This window comes from Sabethes cyaneus, chromosome 1, assembly GCF_943734655.1.
Source record: "Sabethes cyaneus chromosome 1, idSabCyanKW18_F2, whole genome shotgun sequence".
Taxonomy (NCBI): domain Eukaryota; kingdom Metazoa; phylum Arthropoda; class Insecta; order Diptera; family Culicidae; genus Sabethes; species Sabethes cyaneus.
The window spans coordinates 108,428,410-108,454,775 of record NC_071353.1 but is presented as its reverse complement, the minus strand read 5'-3'; the positions used below and the strand labels follow the sequence as shown (position 1 = coordinate 108,454,775).

General features: G+C 41.4%; 1 protein-coding gene across 4 annotated transcripts in view; it reads left to right on the top strand.

Moving 5' to 3' along the window:
* Positions 1–26,366, top strand: part of LOC128745386 (serine/threonine-protein kinase Doa) — a 202,230-nt gene that overhangs the window by 75,768 nt on the left and 100,096 nt on the right. Inside the window, exons 1-2 of one of the 4 annotated variants that reach the window (XM_053842447.1) lie at positions 3,827–3,990; positions 21,756–23,619. The exons of 2 other annotated variants lie outside the window; for them this stretch is intronic. In XM_053842447.1, the coding sequence (XP_053698422.1) occupies positions 22,007–23,619 (1,613 nt within the window). In that variant the 5' untranslated portion in view covers positions 3,827–3,990; positions 21,756–22,006. Of the gene's footprint in view, positions 1–3,826; positions 4,191–21,755; positions 23,620–26,366 lie in introns of those variants that run through there. One more of the 4 variants, XM_053842446.1, reaches the window with a different exon arrangement.

Sequence of the window (26,366 nt, the reverse complement as noted above, 5' to 3'; positions counted from 1 at the left end):
GTGAAGTCCGTCGATAAATAAGGGTCAAGTCTTAGAAAAGACGTTTAAGCCCGAAGCTTTTCACCTAGCTGAGATTCGAAAATACGACGACTGGCTTGTTAGGACATCATTGTACCTCGAAACCAACTAAGCGGTTGAATTCACGTGAATGTTACATGCAAAGTGCGGTGGATGAAAATTACTTATGTTTTCACGCAAACGGGACGTGTCGATTTTTTTGGGTGTAGGGAGTATTCCTGGTCGCGCGTCATTTTCAAACCTGAAATTTGGTTGTGCAAACCTCACATATACTATTACCAGCTTTCACAAATACAACAAAACAGTACTGATTCTTTTGAAAGAAAAAATAATAGCAACAAACTTTTATGATGACCCGTGTTTGAACCTTAATTCAGTCCATTTAGGATTAATATATTTATATTTGGTCTCGTCAATGTACTATATTCAATAAATAATGATAATCATGTCGATTTTGGTTCAATAATCGAATAGAAAAATAAAAATCATGGCTCGATTATCCGGAAGATACGATTGAAATTGGAGTGAATTTTTTTTTCAGTATTCCGGATAATCGAGTCCGACCTGTATAATGATTTCTATGAAAAGAGTAAGTATACAGAATTGTATACAGGAAAAAACACGAAAAAGGTTGCTACACTCTTCTAGATGGATTATTCCATCATTATTTATTAAACGTAATCAAGCAGTAACAAAATAAAGTAATTTGATCTATATTTTTGAATTCTTTTTGTATGCTTCGAATCATATCGAAGTTACCCTGTATTAAAGTCCTAAGTAAACTCAAGTCCCTTTTTACGCGGTTTTGTACACAAATTTAGGAATTTATGCGTTTTTTTACGTGGATGAGCTCTATGAGTCTATATTTACGCGTAGTTTTAGAATTCACGAGGTTGTTTACGTGAATTTTGAAATTTACGAAGGTTTTTTACGCGAATTTTGGAATTTACGTACGCAAATTTCCAAATTTACGCGGATTTTTTCACGCGAATTTCGAAATTTTTGCGATTTTGATTTACGCGGAACGTAGGCTTCGCGTAAAAAGCGACTTGAGTGTATTCCAATACTTCGGAAAATTCGACACAATGAGGCACCGCTCCTGTTTTTCATGTTAAACTTCATATACATTTTTTCTCGAAAACTAAACAATGTACTAGGAAAAAATTGTTTTGTTGCTAGATTTGTAGAGAAAACTTTTGCAACTTTTGAGTTTTGTGAATGAATTTACAGTCTGCGAAAAAGACAATCTTGCAATGTTTGCCCTTTTGGACCGCACTCAATTGGATCGTTTCACAATGATCATTCAAATAAGCGCAAAAGTATCGTAATCTGATATAATAATAGATTTAAAAAATTGTCGATTAAAGTAGATTGAGTGTAGGTGACTTATCAACGTACAGCAGCGATCAAAGTAATTGAAGTTAAGGTGATTCATTACGGGAAAAAATTGGCAGCATGAAGGATACTTACGATAATTGCGCTAAACCGGTTACAGTGGGTGGTGAAACCATTGCCTAGCCCAGCCCCCAGCCATGAAACTTTTGCTTTTGCAATCAAATCAGTCAAGCGAAATGTGTCCAACTGAACACACGTCATTCTGCCATCGTCTGTTCGAATACTAGGACATAACGTTTTTGGCATCATGAAAGTCCGAGCTCTTTTTGCTAGCGCAAATGGGACGTCCCGGCACGATGAGAGATTGTGCGAAATCCTCAAATATGAAATCCGCCATCGGTTGCGACACTGGGCCTTGAGCCTCAATGACTTCAAAATCATGGTAGCATCCAGTCTCCCCTACAAAGGGGGGGGGGGGGGGGGGGTTTCCGGCGAACAACAGTCGTCTTGGTTCTGCGTGTGGGTATACTGAATAAAGCCTTTAAATTCTCACTACGACGACATTTGTTTTAATTATTCTTCCATTGGCGCGTGCCCCACTTCTTGCTCCGTGTTCGATCCACAGCAGAACTCTTTCAAGCCGCCGCTGATCTACTATCAAAGCGTGCGTGGACCAACAACAATCGACACAATCGACTAACAAATTTTTAGTGTTATGGGGGAACGTTTGTTCCCCAAAATGGATTTCAGATAGCGCTGTAACGATTGAACACGGAGGCGACTATCGTGATTGAGTGTCTATATATAACTAAAATTCTTTGTACAACTTTTGTGGGAGGTACCTATTGTGTCACTATATAGTATGATCGAGAAAAGTGCTGAGTAGTTTGATCGTATTGAGTGCTCACGTATGTGGAGCAGATTAATTGTGGTCTAAGAAGGGTAAAGTTGCCTGATGTCGCCACAGTGTTATGGTAAATTCGGACTTCGACATAATGGTCATAATAGACCCCGGGCTGCAGTTGTTCGATAGTGCCTTTTTCGTCCTAAAATGCGATCATAATCGATGGAAATGGAACAGTAAAAAACCTTGCGGTGGAGATGTGATGACTGACGTTTCTACCTAGGTGATTGCCTTATCGATTTGTTTTGCTTTTTTCGATTATTGATATATTGGAGCAACTAGGGGTCAAAGTCATCCTAGTCAATGCCTTTTTGAGCATTAGTGTAATCTAATTAATATCGCCAAATTGTAAGGATCAGTTGAGGAGTATCAACAAGAATGCCGGCTCAGCTGGAATAGTATATTCTCAAGTTACTGTTCGATGATTACAGCCTAACAGATCTAACCTGGAATCAACCTGCAAACGGTTGCTGTAACTTTGACCACTAACTTTGGTTTCTATTAACACTGCTTACAAAAATAACCCTCTACTAAATAGGAATATTCGCTTGCAAACAAATCTGCTGTAGAATTTTGCTCGAAGTGTCCTAACCTCCTATTATTATTAGATGCCGATCAGCCTGGCAACGCACGCGGGCTATAGGTAATTGTGAATAAAGCAACTCAATTCAGGGGCTTGCGATGGGTGCCATGTTTTTGTTGCCAACATCTCAGCACATCTCGACAAGGTTGGCAGCAAATTTACCTGTCAGACGGGCGCTTTTCCTGCAACAGCGCCCTTCGTTAAGTCGACTGTCAAACACCGTTCGTTAAGATAGGGATAGCACCCCGCTGACTCAATTGGTTACAAAGAAAAGATACTTAGATTTCAAAGATAAAACGGTGGGACGTGTAGTTGTTTTTGAAAACATTCTTAGTTACGGTTTTCAATTTGCAAGCACAACCTATTAATCGTCAAAACTATAATATGTCCTGAAATTAATTAGGGGCTTTAACTACCCCGAAAAAAATCCTACAAATACTGTTAACCAGCGTAATTCACGTTAAAATGAATGCTATGCGAACCTTTTTGAAGTAAATCGCGTGCAGTACAAATAACAAGTATCGAAATTTATCTGGCGAATTTCAGTTCGTGTCAGTACTGCACATCATGAAGCTGAATATACATGTACGAATTGCCAGATAACAGACGTCGGGTCGTTATCATCACCCTTCAAATCCAACCGACCGACGAGAGTGTGAGCACCGAAAATGAGTGCGGACGACAACACTCCATACAAACGCGGCCGCGCGCCGTGCAACACAATGTGAGTGATTTCGTGTTTTGATTTACGCTTTGGTACGGTGCAAATTCGAGCACTCAAGAAAGAAAAAAATGGGGAGCTCTCACGTTCACTGTTCTTTGTTGTTTTCTTTCGAGTGGTTAGATTGGACGGAGCTTGAGCCTGACCGCGACTGTTGGTGTCGACCGGAGCCGATGGAGTTGTTAGTCGCTTGCTATATTCACTCGCGGTCGGACGGATCGCACACTTTTCGCTCGCTCCCGCTATCGAGGCTCACACCGAGTCGACGTTGAATCCGTGTTTGGAGTTGATCACTAGCTGAAATCTGGCGTTCAGGATTCAGCTTGTAGCGAAACAATACGAAAGACGCGGCACGCGGCATTTGGAGCCTCTTCGGAGTTTTAGTAGTGCACAGGAGCGAGTTCGACACTAGCTTCTCGTACAGTTCCGGTGTGTTTATCAGTGATCCAACCAGTTCGGCTTCAAGCCTTTCGGTTGTATGGCTTCGCACCCGATTGAAGTTGAAACTCGAAATCCACCACCAAGTCAAGAAGACGAGGGTCGAGAAAGTGTTCTGTGAAAAGTGCATGCAGCTTGTTCTAGCGATACACAAAATGGATTCAGGCTAATGCGAGTGATTGTGCCGTAATGTTAGTGTCTGGTTGAGGAAAAGATAAAAGAAAATCACGTGCGGTTGGGGCGCTAGCTTCGCCAGAGGAAGATGGAGAGATGCATACTGTTTGTTTCGTTTTTGAAAAAAAATGGCTTCACTTTTGATAGTGACTGGACTTTTTTTTTGCTGTGTTACTGACGTATGGAAGAAAATAGTTTGTGTGGTCTGAGCAAAAGACGTAGGCCTCCTGATCCCACGAGAAGTACCAAACAGTGGTGACGTTGAAACATGAGACAAAACCCAACAAAACGCTTTTGTGCCCAAATAATGATGTTGACGATGGGAGTTGGCGGCGGTGTTGGATGCAACACATCTATTTGGTGCATCAACAATGCACGTAAACGGTTGCGCGAGGGTTGCTTCACGTCGGTGGTGACGAATAAACAAAACACGAAAATGATTAACCCCACAGTCGCCCCCGAGTGGAGTGGAACTGCTTGTGAATTTAAATGTGTACAGCTTATATTGAATATAAAGCTCCACTGTAATGATATGCAACATAAATCAAGAGCTATGGCAGTTTTCAATGGGCTTGTTTTTCGCCACTCTTTCTTTCGCTGTCTCGTTTGCATCTGGATGCAATATTAGTAGCAGCTTTGCACCAGTCTGCACCATGATGGGAGTCCTAAGGAGGATTGAAAATCTCTTCACAATTTAATCGAACAAACGTAAAAGATACCAGCACCAGCAGCGGCTTGTTCAGACCGGTGCGGAACGAGATAGAAAATTGTATGGAGGCGCGAAAGCGAGGCTTTTTTGCTTGGGTCCTCAGCGAGGCGTCAATTGTCGCAATCCGGTGCACCTTCGCCGCGGCGGCAGTTCGGTGGTCTGTTTGTGGCTGCAGCTTGTGGTGTCGTGAATTGCGTGCAACTTTTTGGTTGGTGCGTTGTCACATCCACGCACTGGCTTTGCTGGCTGCTGTGTTGTTGGCAAGACGGAGCCCGGTTTCGGACAACCCATTCCACCCAACAACTGGAGAACTGTGTAGCACCTATGTTAGCTAGAACTGGATTGTGGGTTTGTTCAGATAAAGTATCCCACACATTGACGTACCTAGGATGGGGCACGTGCCCTACCTTCGGTTTGAAGTTTGATTTCTTACAGAATGGGTTGCGTCCTTTAAAACTGTCAAATACGCCGGCTAAACCCACTTTTTTCACGACCTGATACGTGGTCACCAATGTAATTTATTTTAATATGTATTTTCTTACAATTAGGATCGAACGGTTTCAGAATTAATTATGAATTTTTTTATGCTCGTGGAATCAGTTCATGAATTCACAAACAAAAACAAATTTTTTGAGTTGTTAAAACTGCAGTTCTTGAACAGTTTCTTTCTAAAGATCGGCAAAAGTCTCCGAACGGTAGTTTTTTTCCCTAAAACTAACGTAAGGGACGGTAGAATAAAGTAATGAAACAAAGATGTTGATAGGATCCAACAGAATGGGACCACGTGTGAAAGGGAGAGAGTGGAAAATTAAGTAAGGGAGAGTCATTGAAGCAACGCTTAAGTTGTGTATCGTTCCTTTTTATGCAAACTGGGGATCCGCGGATCGAACCAACCTATAATCGGATCCAGGTAAAACCTGATTCAAACCCATTTCTCCTTCTATGTCCTGTGGATCAAAGGTAGTGATAAATCTTTGAACCACAGTGGACTGGGCAAAAGGAAGATTCTACAACCCTCTTATTAAGCGTGACGTACTTTAAAGTTTCGGATTTCAACAAACAGTTGGTCAAAAATTGCTCCAATAAAATATAAAGTGTAATTTTAACCAAGTTTTAGCTAAATTCAATCTATTTATAGCTAACCTCATTTAAGAGTGTAGACTAGAGGGAAGCTCTCCCTGTCTTAATACGAATGATGTTTGGCAGTCGACTTAACGAAGTGCGCTATTTCAGAATAGCCCCCGCCTAGCAGGTAAATCTATTGCCAATATTGACGAGGAAAACGTACGCGACGTGCTGAGATGCCGGCGACAAAAAGATGGCGCCATTATATGTCCCTGCGCTAGGCGCATCGAAAGCCCCATATGCTTCAAAAATCGTACGACAAAAGAATAAGACTAATCTCGATTCTTACCTGATTTTGTGATTATAATCATATAAGTCCCTTTTCGAAGTGTTTCAGTGATTGTTAGCAACCAAAAAAGAGTACTTGGTCGTAAATTTTAGATATAATTTCAAAAATATAGTAAGCCGGAACTATCACTGCATGGAAACCCAGAGGGCAGTTATCCGTCAAATGACCAAGCAAGGTTAAACACTACGAGCAATCACAGCCAGATTAAAAACATTCGTTTTCAATGCTCTCCATGACCCCAACCCCAATAAATGTAAATGTAAATGACCCAAAACCTCGTCTGGGAACTTGACGTCCCCGGAAAACCACAGTTAAGGAAGACGATCACATAAAACGATGGTCCAATATTGATCCGTTCAAGACTGCATCGAAGATAAGGGAAGAGTTGAGTTTACTGGTAAGATTCAGAACGTTGAGAAGCAGATCGTCGACAGGAGTCCAAGAAAAGTACCTAAGCTCACGCGGAAATATGGATCGTGTTTACGTATGACGAAGGGGGTCCGTCACCCTATCACTTTTACAAATTTTGCTTTTATGAACCAATGCAGTCGAATGAGCGTAACGGAGCAGCAACCCTAATCTCTTGGTAATGGAGCCGCCAGGGGAATCAGAGAAACATGTCAGATTTATTCGTACTTTTTCAATTTTCAAATTCAATTCAAAAGTGCATTGGACGACATGCGATCGTAAACATTTTATTTTGCGCAACTCACGACTGAGGAGTGGAGATTGAATCTCTCCGGGGCACGGCAAACGAAAAAGATCTCGGCAAGAAATCTTTATGATTCGATTTCAACATTTGTTAGTCATATCATCAACGCAAGATTCAGTCGTCGTCAGTAAGCTATTAATTGAAGCCGGGTTTTATTGCTCGGTTTTGTCGGATGATTTTCATCGCACGGTAATTTTGCTCGGTTTATTACATGACATAAACAAATTGCTTGGCGTTACCACCGAGCTTACAATCTGCTGCGTTGTTCAATTTCACTCAGCAACCGCCCAAAACACGTTACAAACGTAGCACATACTCAAACGAAAACACGTAAGTACGTGTAAATCCATAATCTTCGTTGGTCTGCTGTTTGTGAAACGCCGCACAGGTAGCCACAGGAATTGTCCGTATTAAGTCAATTTATTGGGCTCTCAAAGCGACCATCTTAATTGATGTATGGAGGATAGCTTGTGCTCCGCAAAATCCACGGCCATCGGCTTTGTTGGCTAGCTTACGGCAACAGATCCATATTCGACGAAAGCCAAAAATTTTTCGATTTTCTGCAAGTGATTGCTGCTACGCTACCATATCGGGCGATATGGCCCTCTTTTTTCCTGCTACTGCTACATTGAAGTTACGTACCAGCAGAACACTTACCGTAAATCATAGTGCATTGATTGACGTCCATTTGACAGCTGATAATTCAAAGGTTGCGTGATCTCAGTGGGACACCAATCTCCAGAGGTCAACGTAAAGCTGAACTTGTTTGGCGAAGAAATGGTGACCAAATCTTAAGATATTTCTTGAAAACGGTCTGCTCGATAAGACCTTCCGAAGAAAAATGGCTCCGTTAATACGAATCACCAGTTTACATCGAATGCCATATGTAGGTTAATGCAAAGTGTTTTCCTCAGCTGCAAAAATGGAACAATTCCTAACCACAAAACTACACATTCTTCGCAGGCGATTACTCGCCATCCAAAACGAAAATGTAGGAAAAACACGGAGTCCAAATTGACCCAATTATCGAGAATCAAACGGACTCTCAAGTCGGTTGGTCGTCGATGCTGCTACGGTATGGTGCGGGCGGGAACAGCGCGCAATTTGGCCGAAACGAGAGTGCGAGTATTGTTCGTTACATTCCGCCGCTGCCGCACGCCACCGCCGTCGCTTCGCGCTCATATCACACCCGCGATTTTGTTGTTGCAATTGTTAGTCGTTCCCCGCGCGCCGACCGATGAGGCTGCGGGTAATTTCCGCAATTCCGGCAGCGCCGGCTGGCCACGAGGCAGGTTATGGCAGATTTGCGGCTCCATTCAGCCGCAAGCGTGGAGATAGATGGGTCTGCGCTGATATGTTGGCCACCAGAAATGCCGTTGCTGCTGCATGCATTTTGCACCGCGAGCTGTGCCGGATTCGGAAGGTGAAAATTGCACCGCCTAGTGCGCTCGGGCGCGCGATGTGTTGTGTTGTTTGTGATTCGATTCGGTGGTTGAATTTTTGCTTCCTCCATTATCGGGCGTCTCCAACCGTATTTTGAGCCTAATCCGGTTGCGAGCAATGCTCGTATCTTATATCTGACTGCGCGTGCGATTCGAGCGAAATCCGAACTAGCAGCGCATGTCTGCAGTTTTATATGCAGCTACATTATTTTCTACATTACATTTCCATTTCTGCTTCTCATCTTTGGGTGATTAGTTTGCGATAATGAATTCATATAGTGAACGAATTGGACATGATTAGCACAGCTAGCGGGAGAAGTGCGGTGGGTTTTGCGCGGATTGACGATGTGTGATTTGCGTCTGGTCCGACATTCGTTGGTGTATGCACTCAGCTGATAACGAGAGTTGGATTCAATTATTTACTTACTCATGATAGCAAGCTGAAGAACGCACGATAACGATAATGGTACAATGAAGTATGTGCATTGATTACCACGGCGAAGCCTCTAATTCACCATTTTCAGTCCGATGAAGACCAGTAAGAAAATCAACTTGTACTGAACAAACTGATCTATTTTTATTAATTTTGGGTCGTGTACAGTTCTGCCGTCCATGCTTGGGAAATTGAGAAACCGTTTGCAACCATCCAATGTTGTTCCACGTCGTCCAAACATGTTTTGTCCTGTTTCCTGGACTACAAACGTCAAGACATCACAGTAGTCAGACCGTGTACAGTTTTTGCCATTCGTGCAAAACCGAAGAAAGTCATTTTATTCTTTACCAAGCGCACGCTTGTCTGCAGCTGAACTGACAATAATCAAACTGATGTCAGGGTTAGTAAAATGCTCATTCCCTTAGCAAATGTTCTTAAAATGACGAAAATAAGTGCGTACCCTAAAATAAATAGTTTTTCTCGTTGGAGCACTTAAAATCTAACCCGTTTTTATGACACTCGCATTTTTAGATTTTTTAAGATGTCATTTTACGGTCCTGAAAACGTAGTCCTACGCCGGAAAGGAATCGAAACTTTTGATTCCGCGTTACGCAAACCAACATCCACCTTCTTCGACTTTGATTGATGAATTTGATGGATGCCTGCCCCGGTATCGACGGACGACCACTTATCAATGGGGTAACTCTGAACGTTTTCCGTTTTTTTTTTCGTCGGTGGTCGGAAATTGTCGAATCGATTGACCTCGAAATTCGTCTGCATCTAGGTGTACCTGCTTGTGCTGTGTGCTGCTGCTGACTCTATGACCCGCTTGTCTAGAGCGCGACTGAGTTTGGCCAAATCGCATCCATAAAGTAGAACGCCACCCGCGCACCGCCACGCCTTGTGTTTTGTTTTCCTTTAGCCCCGTACGAATGCGGCCAACGAATCGAGTCGGAAGAAAAAGGGTGGTTGAACGAATGGAACCTAGTCTAGCTGCGTTTCTTTTACCCGAACGCTAGTTGAATCGAAATTTTCTAGGCTGTAACGCAGCTATGGAGTGTAATGTTGATAGCGGACAGTGTATACTGTTGTTATTGCTTTTTTTTTGTTTTGTTTTGTCCGGTGCCATAACATTCAACGGTCCAAGCTCTCTTCCTGTTATGTGTACGGTTACCGGGCCTAGTTGATTACTCCTAAAAGATATAAAAGTATGTTAACAATATACAGAAAATTAACTTGACCAAATGTGTTTCTGCGGGGCAGGTCCAATGAAAATAGAGAGTTAATTTAGCGGACAGCTTAAGTACACGTTGCAGCCAGATAGTATCCAATTACCTTCGCAATTACAAAACCGTATTGCACAAATTACCTCAGAGAGTGCGTACAAGCTCTTTATATTTCTTTTTTATTATCCTAACCATTTGTACGGTAAACACAATATTATTGAACGTTTACGTGCATATTTGAAGTCATTCGACTAGTGCATTCGAATTGATACAATCTGAAAATATAAAGCTTTTCAGTGTTACTTAGTGACTTAAAGTGTGAATTAAGGTGTTCCATTGCAAAAGGCACAAAAGTAAATTTAGTTTGCGAAACGACATACAATGTTTGATTCAGTTCAAAATTCTACAATTAAAAATAAAGCACTATGCGTCTCCATTGTTTTATCGAAACTACGTATATAGAATAATATAGAAAAAATGAGCAAATTATATGATTTTTAGCGCCGTTATAACTTAGCCATTCCCAAAACGTCAACAAAAAAAAAGGTTCAAAATTTTCCGAAAAGTAACCAGTTCACAAGAGTTGATTTAAATATAAGCTATTTGAAATTTTGAGAGTTCTATTTTTCATGAACATCCGGCGCTCTATGCGCAAAATATGTTTCGAACTGTTGTTGATTGTGATATTTTGAATTACTATAGGGTATTGTCGTTGTCGTCGGGCCACTGTTATGGTCGGGCCATCACGATTTTACAGTTTTAGTAACTCATGATATCTATGATACAACCATTGTAAAACTTCTTACTGTAATAGCTAACTTTTCACAATATTGTGAGTTTCAATCGTGTATTCAAAACACCCGTACTGAATTCAGTGACTAAATCTTACAAAAAAAGTTTTCCAGGCTCAATGAACTTTTCTTCAAGAAATGATTCATGAAATGCAATTATCGAGATAAATTTTGATAATGTATAAAGTGTGTTGTGCTGCACACGAAGACTATAGAAAAATCCTCTCCAGTAAGGTGTTTGGGAAGGCTAAGGTGAAATACTAGAAAAGCGCTATTTGTAAAGGTCGGCCCACTTGAGTAGTCATGGTTGGGCCACCATAATTTTAAGCGCAGAAGCGCAATAATCGCTAGAAAATGTCAGTCACGTAAAATGTGATGAAATAAAGCAAAATTATTACGATAACCTAGATTTTTGTTTTTTTTTTTTTTTTTCATTGTAGTTGTATGCTTCGGAAAAGGCGATTGTAGCAACATTGATTTTACAAGATCACCAAAATTTCGCAAAAGTGCAATTTAAAATAGGGTATTTGTACCTGTATGAGCCGTTGTTCTCGGAATTTATTCTTTTCATGTCTCTATATAGAATTTCAATACGTATGTCTTAGCTTTTCTGCGGTGGCCCAACCTGTACGACATGGCCCGACTATGACAACATTTTTTGTCTTCACGGAAATGCTTATAACTTTTTTTTTTAAGCAATCAGCTCAATACTTTCCGGAAATATACCTTATTCTTAGACCGTTGCAACGATGTATTTAGATTTCCAAAATTCCTTTTGAAACCAAAGTTATGGGCGAATAGCAAAACGTGGCCCAACCACGACGACATTCCTCTACATCTCAGTTTTTCGAAACGAGTATGCAAAGCCTTGTAAAACGTTGCGTGTTCTTGACGAAATGTAGGGTTGTCTTCGGTAAAATTGTGGTTAAGAGTCAGGTTTTCTCAAAAAAAAAGTTGAAGGTTGCATCTGTGATACTTTTTTTTTAATTGCCCACCACTACCCTCACACCAAAAAGCTCTGAGGACGAGCCCCCTGGTAATGGACTCATCTAATAAAAAAGAAAGCAAATAATGAACAAAAAACCGAGCCGTTCACAAGATAGCTTATCGAAATATATGGGGGAATTTGACCTTGAAACTTTTCATCAATTTCATCACTCTTTGATATGATTTATAAAAGATGTGCCAATTGTGTGATTTTTATCATATTATGATAAAAACCAGACAATTGCCACATCTATTATAAATCGTTCGGCGTGCAAATCATCAAAATCCAGAATGACAAAATGAATTAACAGAACTATTACCGTTCAAAATCTTTCATGTTGTCGTGACGAATTTAGATCAGTGTTCTGAAGCCCGCGAGGTTGTGCTTTCGCGAGTGTGTAGGCAGCAGAATGTTTGCACACAGCACCGGTATTTGTTTGTCGTATTCTCGCGTCAGTGGCGTAAGTGTTGGATGCTTACTTACTTACTTTACTTTACTTTAGTGGCAACGGTCCGTTACCGATCCTGCGCCGAACGAATTATAGTCCTCCAGTACCGTCGGTCCTGGGCTGCCGTTCTCCAATCCCCACGAACACCAGCTGAACGTGCATCGTCTTCGACAGCACACACCCACCGGGTGCGGGGTCTGCCTCGGAGTCTACGGCCTCTTCCTGGTTCTCTGCTGAAAATAGTTTTGGCTACTCTTTCATCGGGCATTCTGGCCACGTGTCCAGCCCACCGCAGCCTGCCACATTGCACTACCTTCACTATATCAGCATATTTGTATACTTGGTACAGCTCGTGATTCATGCGTCTGCGCCACACTCCATTTTCCATTTTGCCACCAAGTATAGATCGCAGAATTTTACGCTCAAAAACCCCAAGCACTCGCCGATCAGCTTCCTTTAGCGTCCATGATTCGTGTCCGTAAAGGGCCACCGGGAGGATTAGTGTTCTGTAGAGCGCCAGTTTTGTGCGAATTTGCAAACTACGGGACTTCAGCTGGCTACGTAATCCGTAGAAAGCCCGATTCGCGGCTGCAACTCGTCGTTTCACTTCGCGGCTTACATCGTTGTCACATGTCACGAGTGTACCAAGGTATATAAATTCCTCCACTACTTCATATCGTTCCCCATCTAACTCCACCTCGGCACCAACACCACTTGAGCTCCCACGTTCCCTACCAGCAACCATGTACTTCGTTTTGGCGGTATTAATGGTAAGTCCCAATCTCGCTGCTTCCCTTTTAAAGGGCCTAAAGGCCTCTTCTACTGCTCTACGGTTGATTCCGATGATATCGACGTCATCCGCAAAACCAAGAAGCATGTGAGATTTCGTGATGATAGTTCCATTCCTTTCCACGTTTGCTCTTCGTAATGCACCTTCCAAGGCAATGTTGAATAGCAGGTTAGAGAGTGCGTCCCCTTGCTTCAGTCCATCCAACGTCACGAAAGCAGCTGAGGTCTCACCCGCTATTCTAACGCATGATTTGGATCCATCCAGCGTCGCACGAATCAGCGTAACTAGTTTCGTCGGAAAACCATGTTCTAGCATTATCTGCCACAGCTCATTTCGTTTAACTGAATCGTACGCCGCTTTAAAATCCACAAACAGATGGTGTGTCTGCAAGTTGTACTCCCGGAACTTGTCTAGCAACTGGCGCAGGGTAAACATCTGATCCGTCGTGGAGCGACCCTCACGAAAACCCGCTTGGTACTCGCCGACGAAGGACTCCGCTAACGGTCTCAGTCTGCAGAACAGGATACGGGAAAGCACCTTGTAGGCAGAATTGAGCAATGTAATTCCTCGATAGTTTTTACACTCCATTCGATGTCCCTTTTTGAAAATTGGGCAAATGAGGCCATCCAACCACTCCTCCGGCATTTGTTCTTCCTCCCAGATCCTGACAATGATCCGGTGGATTGCTTCGTACAGCCGCTCGCTCCCCGCTTTTAGAAGTTCAGCCGGGATACCGTCCTTCCCAGCAGCCTTACCGTTTTTCAGCTCACTGATTGCCTTCTTAACCTCTTCCTGTGTTGGTGGCTATACTTCTCATATTCGCTCGCGTGAGAGTAAGCATCGCTTACTTCTCGCCCGATTTGCAACATTGATCTAAATTATGGAACGACACCCTGCGAAAAGTCGTAGTTCAACGTCAAAATTTAATCGATTCCTATCCACAAGAGTGCTTTGAATTCTTTGCTGTAGTGGTTAGCATTCACGCCTCTCACGCCGAGGACCCGGGCTCAAATCCCAACTCCGCAGAAGTCACGAATGACCTAAGCTGTTAAAGTGACTATAATCTAACAAAAAAAAAGTTCAAAATTTGCTCCATACCCTCACTCTAGTGCATACTAATCAGCAACATGCCATTAGCAAATGTTTGAGAAATACAAACATTCTTTATTATTCACACTCTATAGTTTATTCGTTTATGACGGATGGATATCAACAAAACGAGTTATTTGTGGGTTCTTGAATCGCCGACTGAAATGCAAAAAGAAGTTGAAACACAAATAGTTGGCTTCTTTTTCGTATATGAGTTTTACGGGTCTTTTCCATCAAACAAATGAACTTCAACATTTACATAACAAATCAAGCAAAACAGCTGTAATCCGATTTGATATGCACACTCGACATGATGCGGATCTTAAGTGCTGAAAGCTAAGCGTAAAAATGTCGTATATTTAATATATCACATAGAAATTTCACTAAGCTATGCCAAGATGCGACTTCTCGTATTTGCATCTGTGAGTGACCAAAAAGCATGAAATCTTTGTGTTCAAACCTTTGTTAAAATCCCTCAGAACCCAATTTAAAAGATTAGAAAAAATTTCTTATTCTAGGAACGAGATTGTACGTTTAGTTTTTCGTAGACATCAACCTTTGAACGTACTTTCTCACCTAAAATTTGTTAAAATTTTAATACCAATAGTTATCAATAAGGACTTTAAAGATCAGACTAATAAGTAATCAGATCCGGGAATGGCAGACAGATTGTGTTAATAAAAAGAAATATTTCAAATAATTAAGACAAATTCAATGGCTGTCTGCGTTCCATATTTGTTCCAGAAATACCATAAATTAATATCATACTTTTTCCTTCATTGTGACTTGTGAGAAATAAAACCTATTTCATGGAACGTTTTCTGTATTCGAACCGTTCTAAATTCAATACAGGCTAGGGGGGCTTAACACTGTGCGCTAACTGAGTAGGATGGTGGTTATTGGTTTTCCAATTAGGCACCAGCACATCGATTTGTCCCGCTGATTCTTGTGCCTAATTAACAGTTTATCTGACTGGCGCTTATTGCGTAGGGGACCTGTCGCTTATACCTACTCACTGCTGCAAACGAGCTGCTTCGTTGTTGTTGTTGCACGTGTGTGTAGAAAAGTAGCTACCATACAATCCGATGACCATTCCTCTCGTAATAATTGTCATATATTAGCAAAACATCAATTATTACAACGACGAAGGACCGCCCCCGTATTCAGAAGCCGAAGCGGCACTGCTTCCTGAAGTCCGCAGAAATGGTCATCAATCTGTAGTGATTGCGAAGTCATGGGAGGTCCGGTCCCGCTCGCCGCTTGGTTGTATCATATAGATACTTTTGAATTGAAATTATTGGATTTTTCATTTCAGGATCTAGAGGTGAAATTCGATCCGACTGCGAAACCTCGGAAAGTTTCTAACCCCGGGGTGGGTCGAATCTAGACACTTCATCATAGAAGTTAGCTGTAAAGTACACAAAATAGTGAATCATTTGCTTCTGGGCACCGGACAACAAACAGCAATATCCAGCAGAGTGTGATTTGAGCACTCACTGCAGATAACCAAACGGTTTATTGTTTGTGATTCATTTGTTTGTCATAATAAAAACTGGATGCTTTCACCTTAGAAATTACCGTGTGCTACTTGGTCACTCACTTGTTTATTTAATTCGTCAACTGTTGTAGACGACCGCTATAATACAAGCATGTATCGGTTCTTCATCTCATGTGACGGCGAAAAATTTGAAATTTTATCTTGCGACCAGTCATACGACATGCATCGAGAAAAAAATGTCATGAGAGCGACAACGATGTAAAGTAGCTTGTAAAACAATCGGTCCAAAATTGGGTTTCAATCGGTCACTTAGAACAAAGAAGCTGCGGAATAAAATCCCAACAAAACAGGTTCGATTTTCAAGTTTTTGTCAATGTGTTAGTACATCTATGGCGACAGTCTGTCTAAGCTAAGCTAATTTTTTCTTATTATTGAACTGCAAGTGCTCACATTGCACGTATTTTGAAGAGCTCTGGCGTTCGGAAATTGAAAGAAAAAATAAATATACATAAGCCTATTACTGGTTAAGGTATTGCTTTGTTTTCTATCAGCGCTATTAACCCTATAACGGCGTATGAAATTTGTTTTGAATGAACAGAATAAAAAATGTATTCAGAACAGATTAATGGAAATTTTGGCCCCAAAATCATCAACATTCATTTCGCCAACATTCAAGATCTCTCGACCTTCGAAAGCAAAAGTTCTGGAAAATTGAAAAATTAAACATTATTTTACGATTTTTGATTATTTTTACTTTTGAAGAAAAAAGTTATATATATTACTAGCTGACCCGACAAACTTCGTATTGCCACAAATTAAACTGTGTTGTACAGAAATCCTGAATCTCGGGTGATCTTTATCACAATCTCGAGTTTTGCAAGTTTCTGAGGAGTTCATGGGTGTTTTAATATACTAATTTTCCTTACAGTAAAATAGAAAACAATTCCCCCCATTGCTTAGCCTGATAAAATAAAGCGGATAGCATTTAAACATTTGCCATCATTACAAACCATTTCGCCGAATACCATTTTGCGGAACACCAATTCTCGATTGACCCTAACGCGAAATATAGAGTTTCGCAGAATACCATATGGTGAAAAACTTTACGCGGGATGTACCATTTTACGGAAAATCTTTTCGTAGAAAGTACCATTTCACAGCGGTGACCCAACTGAACGAAAGTAATAGAGGTCAGTAGCTCTAGGAAAATAAATCAACCTAGATAGAGATGATCTCTACGGGGGACTGACAGACCCCCCCCCCCCCCACCCCCGCAGTGGCCGGTACTTCCGACGACAGGTCGCTGGCAACACTCCCGGCCTGTGTCCGTCTCAGTGTTGCCACATGTACAGATTTATCTGGAAAAGTACAGATTTTTCCGATTTTTTTGGTACAGATTCTGTACGGTACAGATTACAGATTTTTGTCATAAAGTACAGATGGGTACAGATTTTTTTTGGGTGTCAAAAACTAATTTTTTTCTTTCAGTTTTGTTACTTGAAATCAATAGAAGAGCACCTCTTGACATGAATGCAAACAAAACAAAACATGTCTGTCTTTAAGGTTATGTACCAATATCATCAAAGAAATCAGTAATTTGCGATTTTTCTATTTTTTAAAGCAAACAAACCAGGTTTCCCTATGTAACAAACCAACTTTGTGGTACAGATTTTTGAAGATTTTTACAGATTTTATTTTTACAGATTTTTTTACCTTCCAGTACAGATGAATATGTGGCAACACTGGTCCGTCTCGCCCTGAATCATCTAATGTTACTATTGATAGTTTCTGGTGGTCTTGTTATTGACTAATGTTTTGTGAAAGAGTCTAAAATTTCTCGAGTTCAATTAGTTTTTGAGTTACGCAAAACTGTCTGTTTTATTTGGATGAGAGTCCTTATTCCCCTACCACAGGGGTGAGGGGTTTCAAACCATCATAAAAAAAAATTCTGCCTCCAAAACCCCCCACATGCCAAATTTGGTTCCATTTGTTTGATTAGTTCTCTAGTTATGAGGAAATTTGTATTTCATTTGTATGGGAGCCCCCCCCCCTCCTAAAAAGATAAGGAGTTCTAATTCATCATAGAAAAAATTGTTGCCTCCAAAAAACTCCCACATGCCAAATATGGTTCCAATTGATTGATTAGTTCTCGAATTATAAGGAAATTTGTATTTCATTTGTATAGGCCCTCCCCCTCCTAAAGTGGGGAGGTGTCCTAATTCACCATAGAAAAAATTCTTGTCTCCAAAAACACCCACATGCCATATTTTGTTCCATTTGCTTGATTAGTTCTCGAGTTATGCAGAGATTTGTGTTTCATTTGTATGGGAGCCCCTCTCTTCTTAATGGGAGGAGTGGTCTCTAACCATCATAAAAACCTTCCCTGGCTCCAAAAACCTCTACATGCAAATTTTCACCCCGATTGGTTTAGTAGTTTTCGATTTTATAAGGAACATCCCGACAGACAGAAATCTGCTTTTATATATAAGATGTATGCATAACAAAATAATTAACATCAAAAATTATCTGCGAGTATATTACATGCTTTTTTAAATTTTGTAATGTATTTAATTTCAAAAATGTTTGGGTAGAAAAACGAAAAAAAATTGAATTATCTCTTACCTGGCGCACCTTCAGTTAGTAATATTTTTATAATATTGTTTTTTGAAGAATTAACCATACACTTTATTTATGTTTTTTACAATTTTGCCCGTCAGAATGTAAAAATCCCAAAATTAGTCCATTTTTTTCCTGAATATGGCCATTAGTTTGGTCACGATTTTTGGCTGTTTAGCTCTGTAGATGTCTTTCTTATTGCTTATTTCCAACAACAGCTTCATGACGTTACGTTGGTATGAAGAAACGTTCGTAGATAATAAAAAGAAAATATTTTAAGTGAGAGTCTCGAGGTACTCCAGAAGCCATTTGGATTTTGCGATGCATGGAAGAATTGTAGGCCACATGACTATCTGTCTTCAAAATACAAATTCATCAATTTCTGAGAAGGCGTTTTGGAAAATCGATTTATAGTTTTTAAAATGCTTTTTTTTCTATAGAATAGGCCATAGAAGGTTCTTATGATGGTAAGAGACCCCTCCCCCCACTGAGAGGGGGGGTTCCCATACAAATGAAACAAATTTCTGCATAACTCGAGAAGTAATCAAGCAAGCAGAACCAAATTTGGCATGAGGGGGTTTTTGGATGCAAGAATTTTTTCTATGGTGAATTCGAACCACTCCCTTCTTTAGGAGGGGGGGCTCCTATGCAAATGAAATACAAATTTTCTCATAACTCGAAAAGTAATTTAAGCAAATTTAGTATGTAGTTAGAAGGTTTTAGAAGGCAGATTTTTTTTTCCAAGGTGAATTAGGACCCCTCCCCCCTTTAGAAGGGGAAGGATCCCATACGAATGACGTACAAGCTTCCTCATAACTCGAGAACTAATCAAGCAACTGGAACCAAATTTGGCATGTGGGGGTTTTAGGAGGCAGGATTTTTTTCTATGGTGTACCCCTCTAAGAGAAGGGAGGCTTCCATACAAATGGAATACAAATTTTCCTATATCTCGAGAACTAATTAAGCAAATGGAACCAAATTTGGTATGTGGGGGTTTTTGGAGGCATGAATTTATTTTATGATGATTTTAGATGCCCCACCCCTGTGGTAGAGAGATAAGGACTTTCATACGAATAAAACAGAAATTTTAGACTTCCATAAAGCATTAGTCAATAAAAAGCCCACCAAAAACTATAGTAACACTAGATGATTCAGGGCGAGACGGGCGCAGGCCGCGAGTGTTGCCGGCGACCTGCCGTCGGAAGCGCCGGTCACTGTGAGGGGGGCTGCCTCCCCTCGGTAATCATCACTGTCTAGGCTTATTTGTTTTCATAGGTATACTGACCTCTATTACTTTTCTTCATTTGGGACAGCGAGTAAGAAGAGGATTACCCCTGCGAAATGGTACCTTCCGTAAAAAGGTTCTCCGTGGAATGTTACATTTCGCGTAAGGTTTTTCACGAAATGGTATTCGGCGAAATGTTATACAATCACGACGAATATTGCTATCCGCTTTATTTCAACTGGCTAAGCAATAGGGGAGTTATTTTCTACTTTACTGTGGAAAAATTGCAATTTTGTATATTAAACTACCCATGCTTTCATAGTTGCGTAATTGTCAAAATGTATCATCTAAGGTTGAACTCCTCACACACTTGCACACAAAATGTTTCATTGAACTCTGAGAGGGTGCTGTCATATACGAGTTGGCGTGAAATCCATCAAATGTTCCTTGAGGAGTCCGGCAAAAATGCAAATTAACCGATTATATTTTTAACAAACTGCTAACTAATATTTACATCAAGGTGCATTATCGTTAGTTTAGTTTTTACGTAAGTAGAGTATTTTTTCAAACTTCAATTCATTCAAAGCTCCAGTTTTTGAATGCTACTCTTCAAATGCATCGCATTGATGGCAACATTTAGCTGATCTTTTAATTTGTCTGTTATATCAGACTAATTTTGTTGTGCTTCTTTGATGTCGTCGAAGAAAACACAAAATAATTGTGTAACTTTTATAGCAGTTGTCCACAGTAGCATCGACATTTTCTTCACTCCCAAGAGTAAATTACCAGTTAACACTGCTTAATCTATGTCTGCTGCTCTTCATAACTTGCCTATTCGTAGTGAAAGAATGCAATTCAATGAAATGTGTTGCATTCAAATGCACCGTGTATAGCGTCAATAAATGTTTATATTTTGTTCATAAATCTGCATTTGTATGGTGCGCATTAATGTGCACCTGTTGCCCAAGTTTTCTGCCAATTTGACCTTGCCATATCTAATAAAACTGGCTTGTCTATCGTTTTCAACAATATCGTAATCAACATTATTGCAAAAGCTACAGACATATTACAAATATGTTATCGCGAAAAGCATCAAATCCTTTCAATTCTGAAGAAACCCTGATAAAAAGTTGATTCATTAGGTTGGTTTAGAGTTCAGATAGCTGCAATAATCCTCACCAAATAACGCGGCGTAGTAGTGCAGTGTAAATTGTGTGTCATAGATGATTAGGCTTGTTTTATGGCTGATAATGAGTATGCACCGAGGATTTTTATGCGCTTTTCGCAAGTCTTTCACGCAATTTCACGTGATTTGGCGGATGAACAGAGTTTGTTTTACGCGTTTCTTTGAATCTTGGAACTAACTGCTCTTATGTTGGTTTAAAGATTATTGCACTTTTATGTGTTTTTGTGCAATTATTACGCACAAAAAGACAGCAAACCTAATTGCTATTAACCAAAGAGACGATTGCTCCATTTGCTGTATATTTACATTCGGAGCAAACTGTTCCTCAGAAATGTTGATTTCACTTCCAATTACGCAGCCACTTCTATTGCATCTTATCAACACAACCCAATCCTGGTTGTAGACTGGCATTTAGTGACCTTTTTAACGCGACGACATTGCGACTCGACTCACACGACTATCAACGAGACCCACAACAACAACAACGTAAAAAAAAAACAACAAAACAAACAGCAGCATCTCTTCCTGTTCCCCGCCGGAGCCACCACATTGGTGCATCCGCCGTCTTTAGCGGGCACTTTCTTCCCTAACGACGTTGCTCCAGCTGCTGCTGCCGTGCCCATCATAAAGAGAAGCACTGCGAAATAAAATAGATGATTTCACTGGATCTCTGTTCCTGCCGCGGCGTTGGCTGGGCTAGACGACTGAGCCCCCGGACTCAACGAAGATGGTCAACGGAGTGTGAAATTTCTTTTCGATTTGCGAGGCAAACAAACGGGCCAGCTGAAACATGTGTGTGTGTGTGTCTGTGCGCGTGCGGTGACCATTATTTTCTCGGAAGTGGACGTCGCTCGGTGCTGCACAACCAGAGCGATTGTTATCAGCCAGCTCAGCCAGCGTCGTCGGTCGTCGGTGGAGAATCGGTCAGCTGGGGCATGGTCGCTGGGGGGGCTTCGTACTAGCTAGTGTGACGATAAGTGTGCTCATAATTTCTCTTCCTTGTTCTACCGACCAGTCGACAGTTTAGCTAGCGGTGTAGCGAGTATCATCAACAAGTGTCGCTGTGTGTGCTTTCCGTTATCGGGAAGTGAAACAAAAGAAGCAGAAAAAGTGCTTTTAAAGTGTTGGAAATGCTGCATCGTAGATAGCATAGTGAAAAAGAAAGAAAAAATACCGAATGGAAAGCGCATTTATCGCGCGGAGAATGTGACAAACACGTGCCTAATAAGTTTGGAAGTTATTTCGCAGTGAGTTACGTCGAAGAACATGTCCAGCGTGCATGCGGTATCGTTCAATCGTCAGTACGGGTCCTTCCGTACGACCAATGCTGGCATACCAAAAAGCCCGGTAATCGGAGGAATTAACCGCGGGCTTATAGCGACAATCAGTACAACGGTTCAGCCGAACCGGGTAACCACAAGAGCACTGGCCCCGATTGTAGTGGGCCAACCGGCGTCGATGAAGAATCAGGAAAATCTACCGAATGGTAGAGTGATAGCGGTGACTCCACGAAGTTGCCGAAAAGCTCTAACTTCGAACGGGACGTCTACGAACGGCACTGCGGTCATTGGCACTGGCGGTGGCACGAAAAAGATTGGTCCAAATTCGCCGCTCCAATCGCCGCAGATCATACGATCGACACGAATTGAGCAGAACAACTGGAACAAAAAGTTAACATCGAACTTTTGCTCTCTACACTCGAAGTCTCCGGGGAGCTCCGGTACCTCGGTGGAGTCCATAGTGCCAAAATATACCAATAGTAGCATTAGCAGTAGTAGCAACGGTGCCTTAAAAGCGTCCTTCGCGGCCTCAAACTGGCGCACTGGCGAAGGTCACCTCACTTCAAACGGATCTCAGAAGCGTGCTTACAACGTGAACAAACCAATAGCTAAGAGTGCTGCCAAGGGCATCACCACCACTAGTAGTAGTAGCAGTAGTAGTAGTAGCAGTAGTCGTAGCAACAATGGCTGTGTCTCCCACAAGATTGTCACCAAGAAGCTGTACAAGGAGAGCAATGCTCCCAGCGGGTACGTGGCCCAGATGGCGTCCGCGCTCAGCCAGCATGATGCGAAAACCTCTGCGATCACCTGCACAAGTAATGGCATTAGCAATAGTTCCTTTTCCAGCAAATTCCCCAACGGGTTGCCATTCGAGAACGAGTTCTACCGGCAACCGCGGCGATCCGTATCGGAGGTACGCCCGCCGGTCGCCAGCTCCGGTACCACGGTTCGCCTGTCGCAATCACAACGGCGCAGCAATTCCTCTGATACGATCAGTCTCTCCACCTACGGAGACGAATTTTCGCGCAAGCCATCGAACGAAGATCTCTTTGTAGATTTCACCAAAAGCCTGCCAGAAACACCTAAGTCAATCAGCTCACCTGCGCGTTGTGCGGTGCTGCGAAGTACCAATGCCAATGGCGGAAAAGTAACCTCGTCGGTAGTTGAGTATAGAAATATTAACCATAGCAATTATTTTTACAAGTTTGAAAGCATCAGTAGCAACGGCGTTGCGGCCGACCGCATTTTGCGCCGACAGCGGCGACCCAGTCGACCGCCACCTGCACACTGGCGGGACGACACTAGAAACAATAACAATAGCAACGATCATCGTAAGTCCACTCCGGGACACTGCGGCGGTGGTGTAACGGCGGATCACGGAAACGATAACGAAAACGGTGGTATGTTGAACGACGAAGATGATGGCGAAGAACTGGAGGGCGAAAGGTCCACCGTGTATGTCGCCGTCGCTACGTGGGTGCCAAAATGCAACAGGTTGCCCTACCAGGAGGAGCGACTGTCAGGGGACGAGCAGGAGTTGGAACTGTCCCGGGCGGTAGAGGCAACCAGCGTTCTGGGGCCCACGTCGGAGAATGTAGAGTGAGTATTGCAGTTTTGTTTTATACATTCATGGGCCGTAAAGACTTCACGGGAAGTGTGCAAATAAGCGAGACAATGTTTATATTAAATCCAATTTATTGCACATAGGAGCTGTTGTGCAGCGCAGCCCCCAGCTCTCTGTGTGTGCTACGTGTGGTGTGCGGTTAAATGAATGGAACAGACTGGTTCATTACTTTTTCCCCCTGTCGATGGTGCTGATGTTGAATGGGCGAACCAGGTTGACAGGTTTCGTGGTTTCGGAATCAGAATCTGTCTGTTGATCACTTACAGTGGTGGTAAGTTGTTGGTCTTCTAGTTTCGGTTGGGCAGATGCAGTTCCGTGGGTACAGGCAACGACCTCCACATTTGGAAGGGAACAAGATTGCGTGCGTGCGTATGTTGTTGGTAAGATGCAAGATCTGCTCAGCGACCTTAACCGTACCGTCCGTCCGTCGTGATGTAAGTGAAACGAATCCGAACATGGGGCGCAAGTGAGCAAGGCACGATAATAACCAAACCACTCTCTTGTGTGTGCACGGTCGTTTGTTATCGTTGCAAGGAGGTAATAAATGGTGGGTGGCTGGCAGTTGCCAAGAGGAAACCCGCCTAGGCAGTGGAGGTTATTTTACTTTTCGGGGGTCTGAAATGTAAAATTGAAAGAAATTCTTTAGATATTTTTTGTTTCATTTTTATTTTACTTTTACGCAAATCTAAACTTTACTTGACCTTGATAATAAGATCAGGTATTTAATCAATTTTTTATAGCGATAGTTTTTACAATGGACGGAGAGAACGGTAGAAGAAAGTATTGAAACAAAGGTGTTTATAATATCTAAACAGAGTGGGACAAGACGTAAGGTAAAAGAGCGGAATATTAGGCAACGGATGAACAACGTCACGTGCAGTGCCTTGCATTGTAAGTCGCAGGTGCCTGTACAGTTTCGTCGTCCCGTGAGTAAAACGAGTTAGATTAAAACCTCTCAATTCGGTGGTTCGATTACAATAAATCGAGGAAGAGGCACAATTTGGGTCTATAAATAACCCAACCCACCAAATGGTGGAGTTTGAAAATACGTCGCGCGCTTAGTAAGGGGGTTGTGCAGTCTCCTTTTGTCCAACGTCTCATAGTTCAAAAGTACATTACTACAAGCAAACCACATACCCTGGTTGGTGTGGTGGGTTCGGAACCGGTTATAATCTGAGATTATAGCTTGGTTCGACCCATGCACCTTCCAGCATTGGACAAAAGGTAGGAGTCACGACTACTTGTTAAGCGTAGCTACCAATAACCCCTCACCTTCCCGCTCTTTCTCCTCCATTCCAAAAAAAAATCATTACTTTCCCCTACCATCTCTCCATCAATTGTAGAACCACCGTTTCAAAAAAAATATTAATCATTTTAAAGATTGGTAACGGCTGAGAGAAAATCGAATTAATATGAAAAAAATTGATGATAAAAGCAAAATCAGTAAGAAGGAAAAAGTGAAACAATTCAACCAAGAGAGAAAAAAAGAGATAAGCGTCAATTAAAACCAGACAAGCAATCCCAATAATTAGAAACCACTAGTTTGGAATCTTACTATATACCTATTCTTATGTAAATGCAAGGACACGATTGGTGATAGTCCCATCTTGTGCAGACTTCGGGAAGTGATCCATTTTACCTATTATCCCCAAAAATTATGATAAAAGCTATTAATTAAAAGCCCAATTAATTTACATCTAATTTTTTATTGCTTTCAAGTGGTCTCCAAAGTTTTTCAGTATGTTTAAATACACTTTTTGTCTGAAGACCCTGGCCTTTGAGTTGGTTTTAATCGCTTTAATTAGGTTTTACTATGTATTTAGGGGTGAGTTGGGCAAAATGGACTATTCTTGCATTTCGCACGGTATGCAATGGATGAGATTTGATTCCTCTGAGGTTTTGATAATATTTGGAAGCTATTTCTGGAATGATTCGCGATTAGTGCGCAACTAACAAAATGTCGTTTTATTACACCATCAGCCTTAAAAAGGCTGTAATATTCATGGCTAGATTCCTTTCTTCTGTAGTAATCGATCGAATTATTTAAAAAAAGTTTTTAGTGATGGGCGATAAAGGTGTTTAATCAAAACAAAAGGCAATTTGCAGTTTAGCCCTTTTCACTGTTATGAAGTAACAGGCTCATTTGCAAATCGTTTTGTAAATAGGCGTATGTCACGAGTGAGACTACGTTGTTTTCAAAATACAGGCGCACGTAAACAGACAAAACTAAATAAAATATCAAAACAAGGCGAAACAGTACTGAGCGAATCTCATTGTCAAAATGCTTTGAGGCTTATTTCAAGGGGCTCAACTTGAAAACTTAGATTTTGAGCATGAATAAACATATTTAATGCAGTATTGTTGGAAAATTATAAGATTCTTTTATTCTACACCAATTTATGTCTTTAAGGCCGAGGCAGCGCTAGCATCAAACAGCATTGATGCGAACGAGAAAGATAGCATTTGGAAAATTTTGAATATTTCTTAAATAACGCTAAATACCTGATATTATATGACATTACAGTTGTGTATTCAAACCGATCTAATAAAAGCGCACTCTCATTGAAAGTTTTACTTCGTCTTTTTTCTCTCTCTAGGGCGCTGGCTTGGCCTTAAACTCGTTTTTCCTCACCTTCATTTAAATTACGACTTGAAAATGTACTTGCAAATTATCACAATGATATTCCTCATTGTATACATTTTAATAGTTGAGTCCTAATTG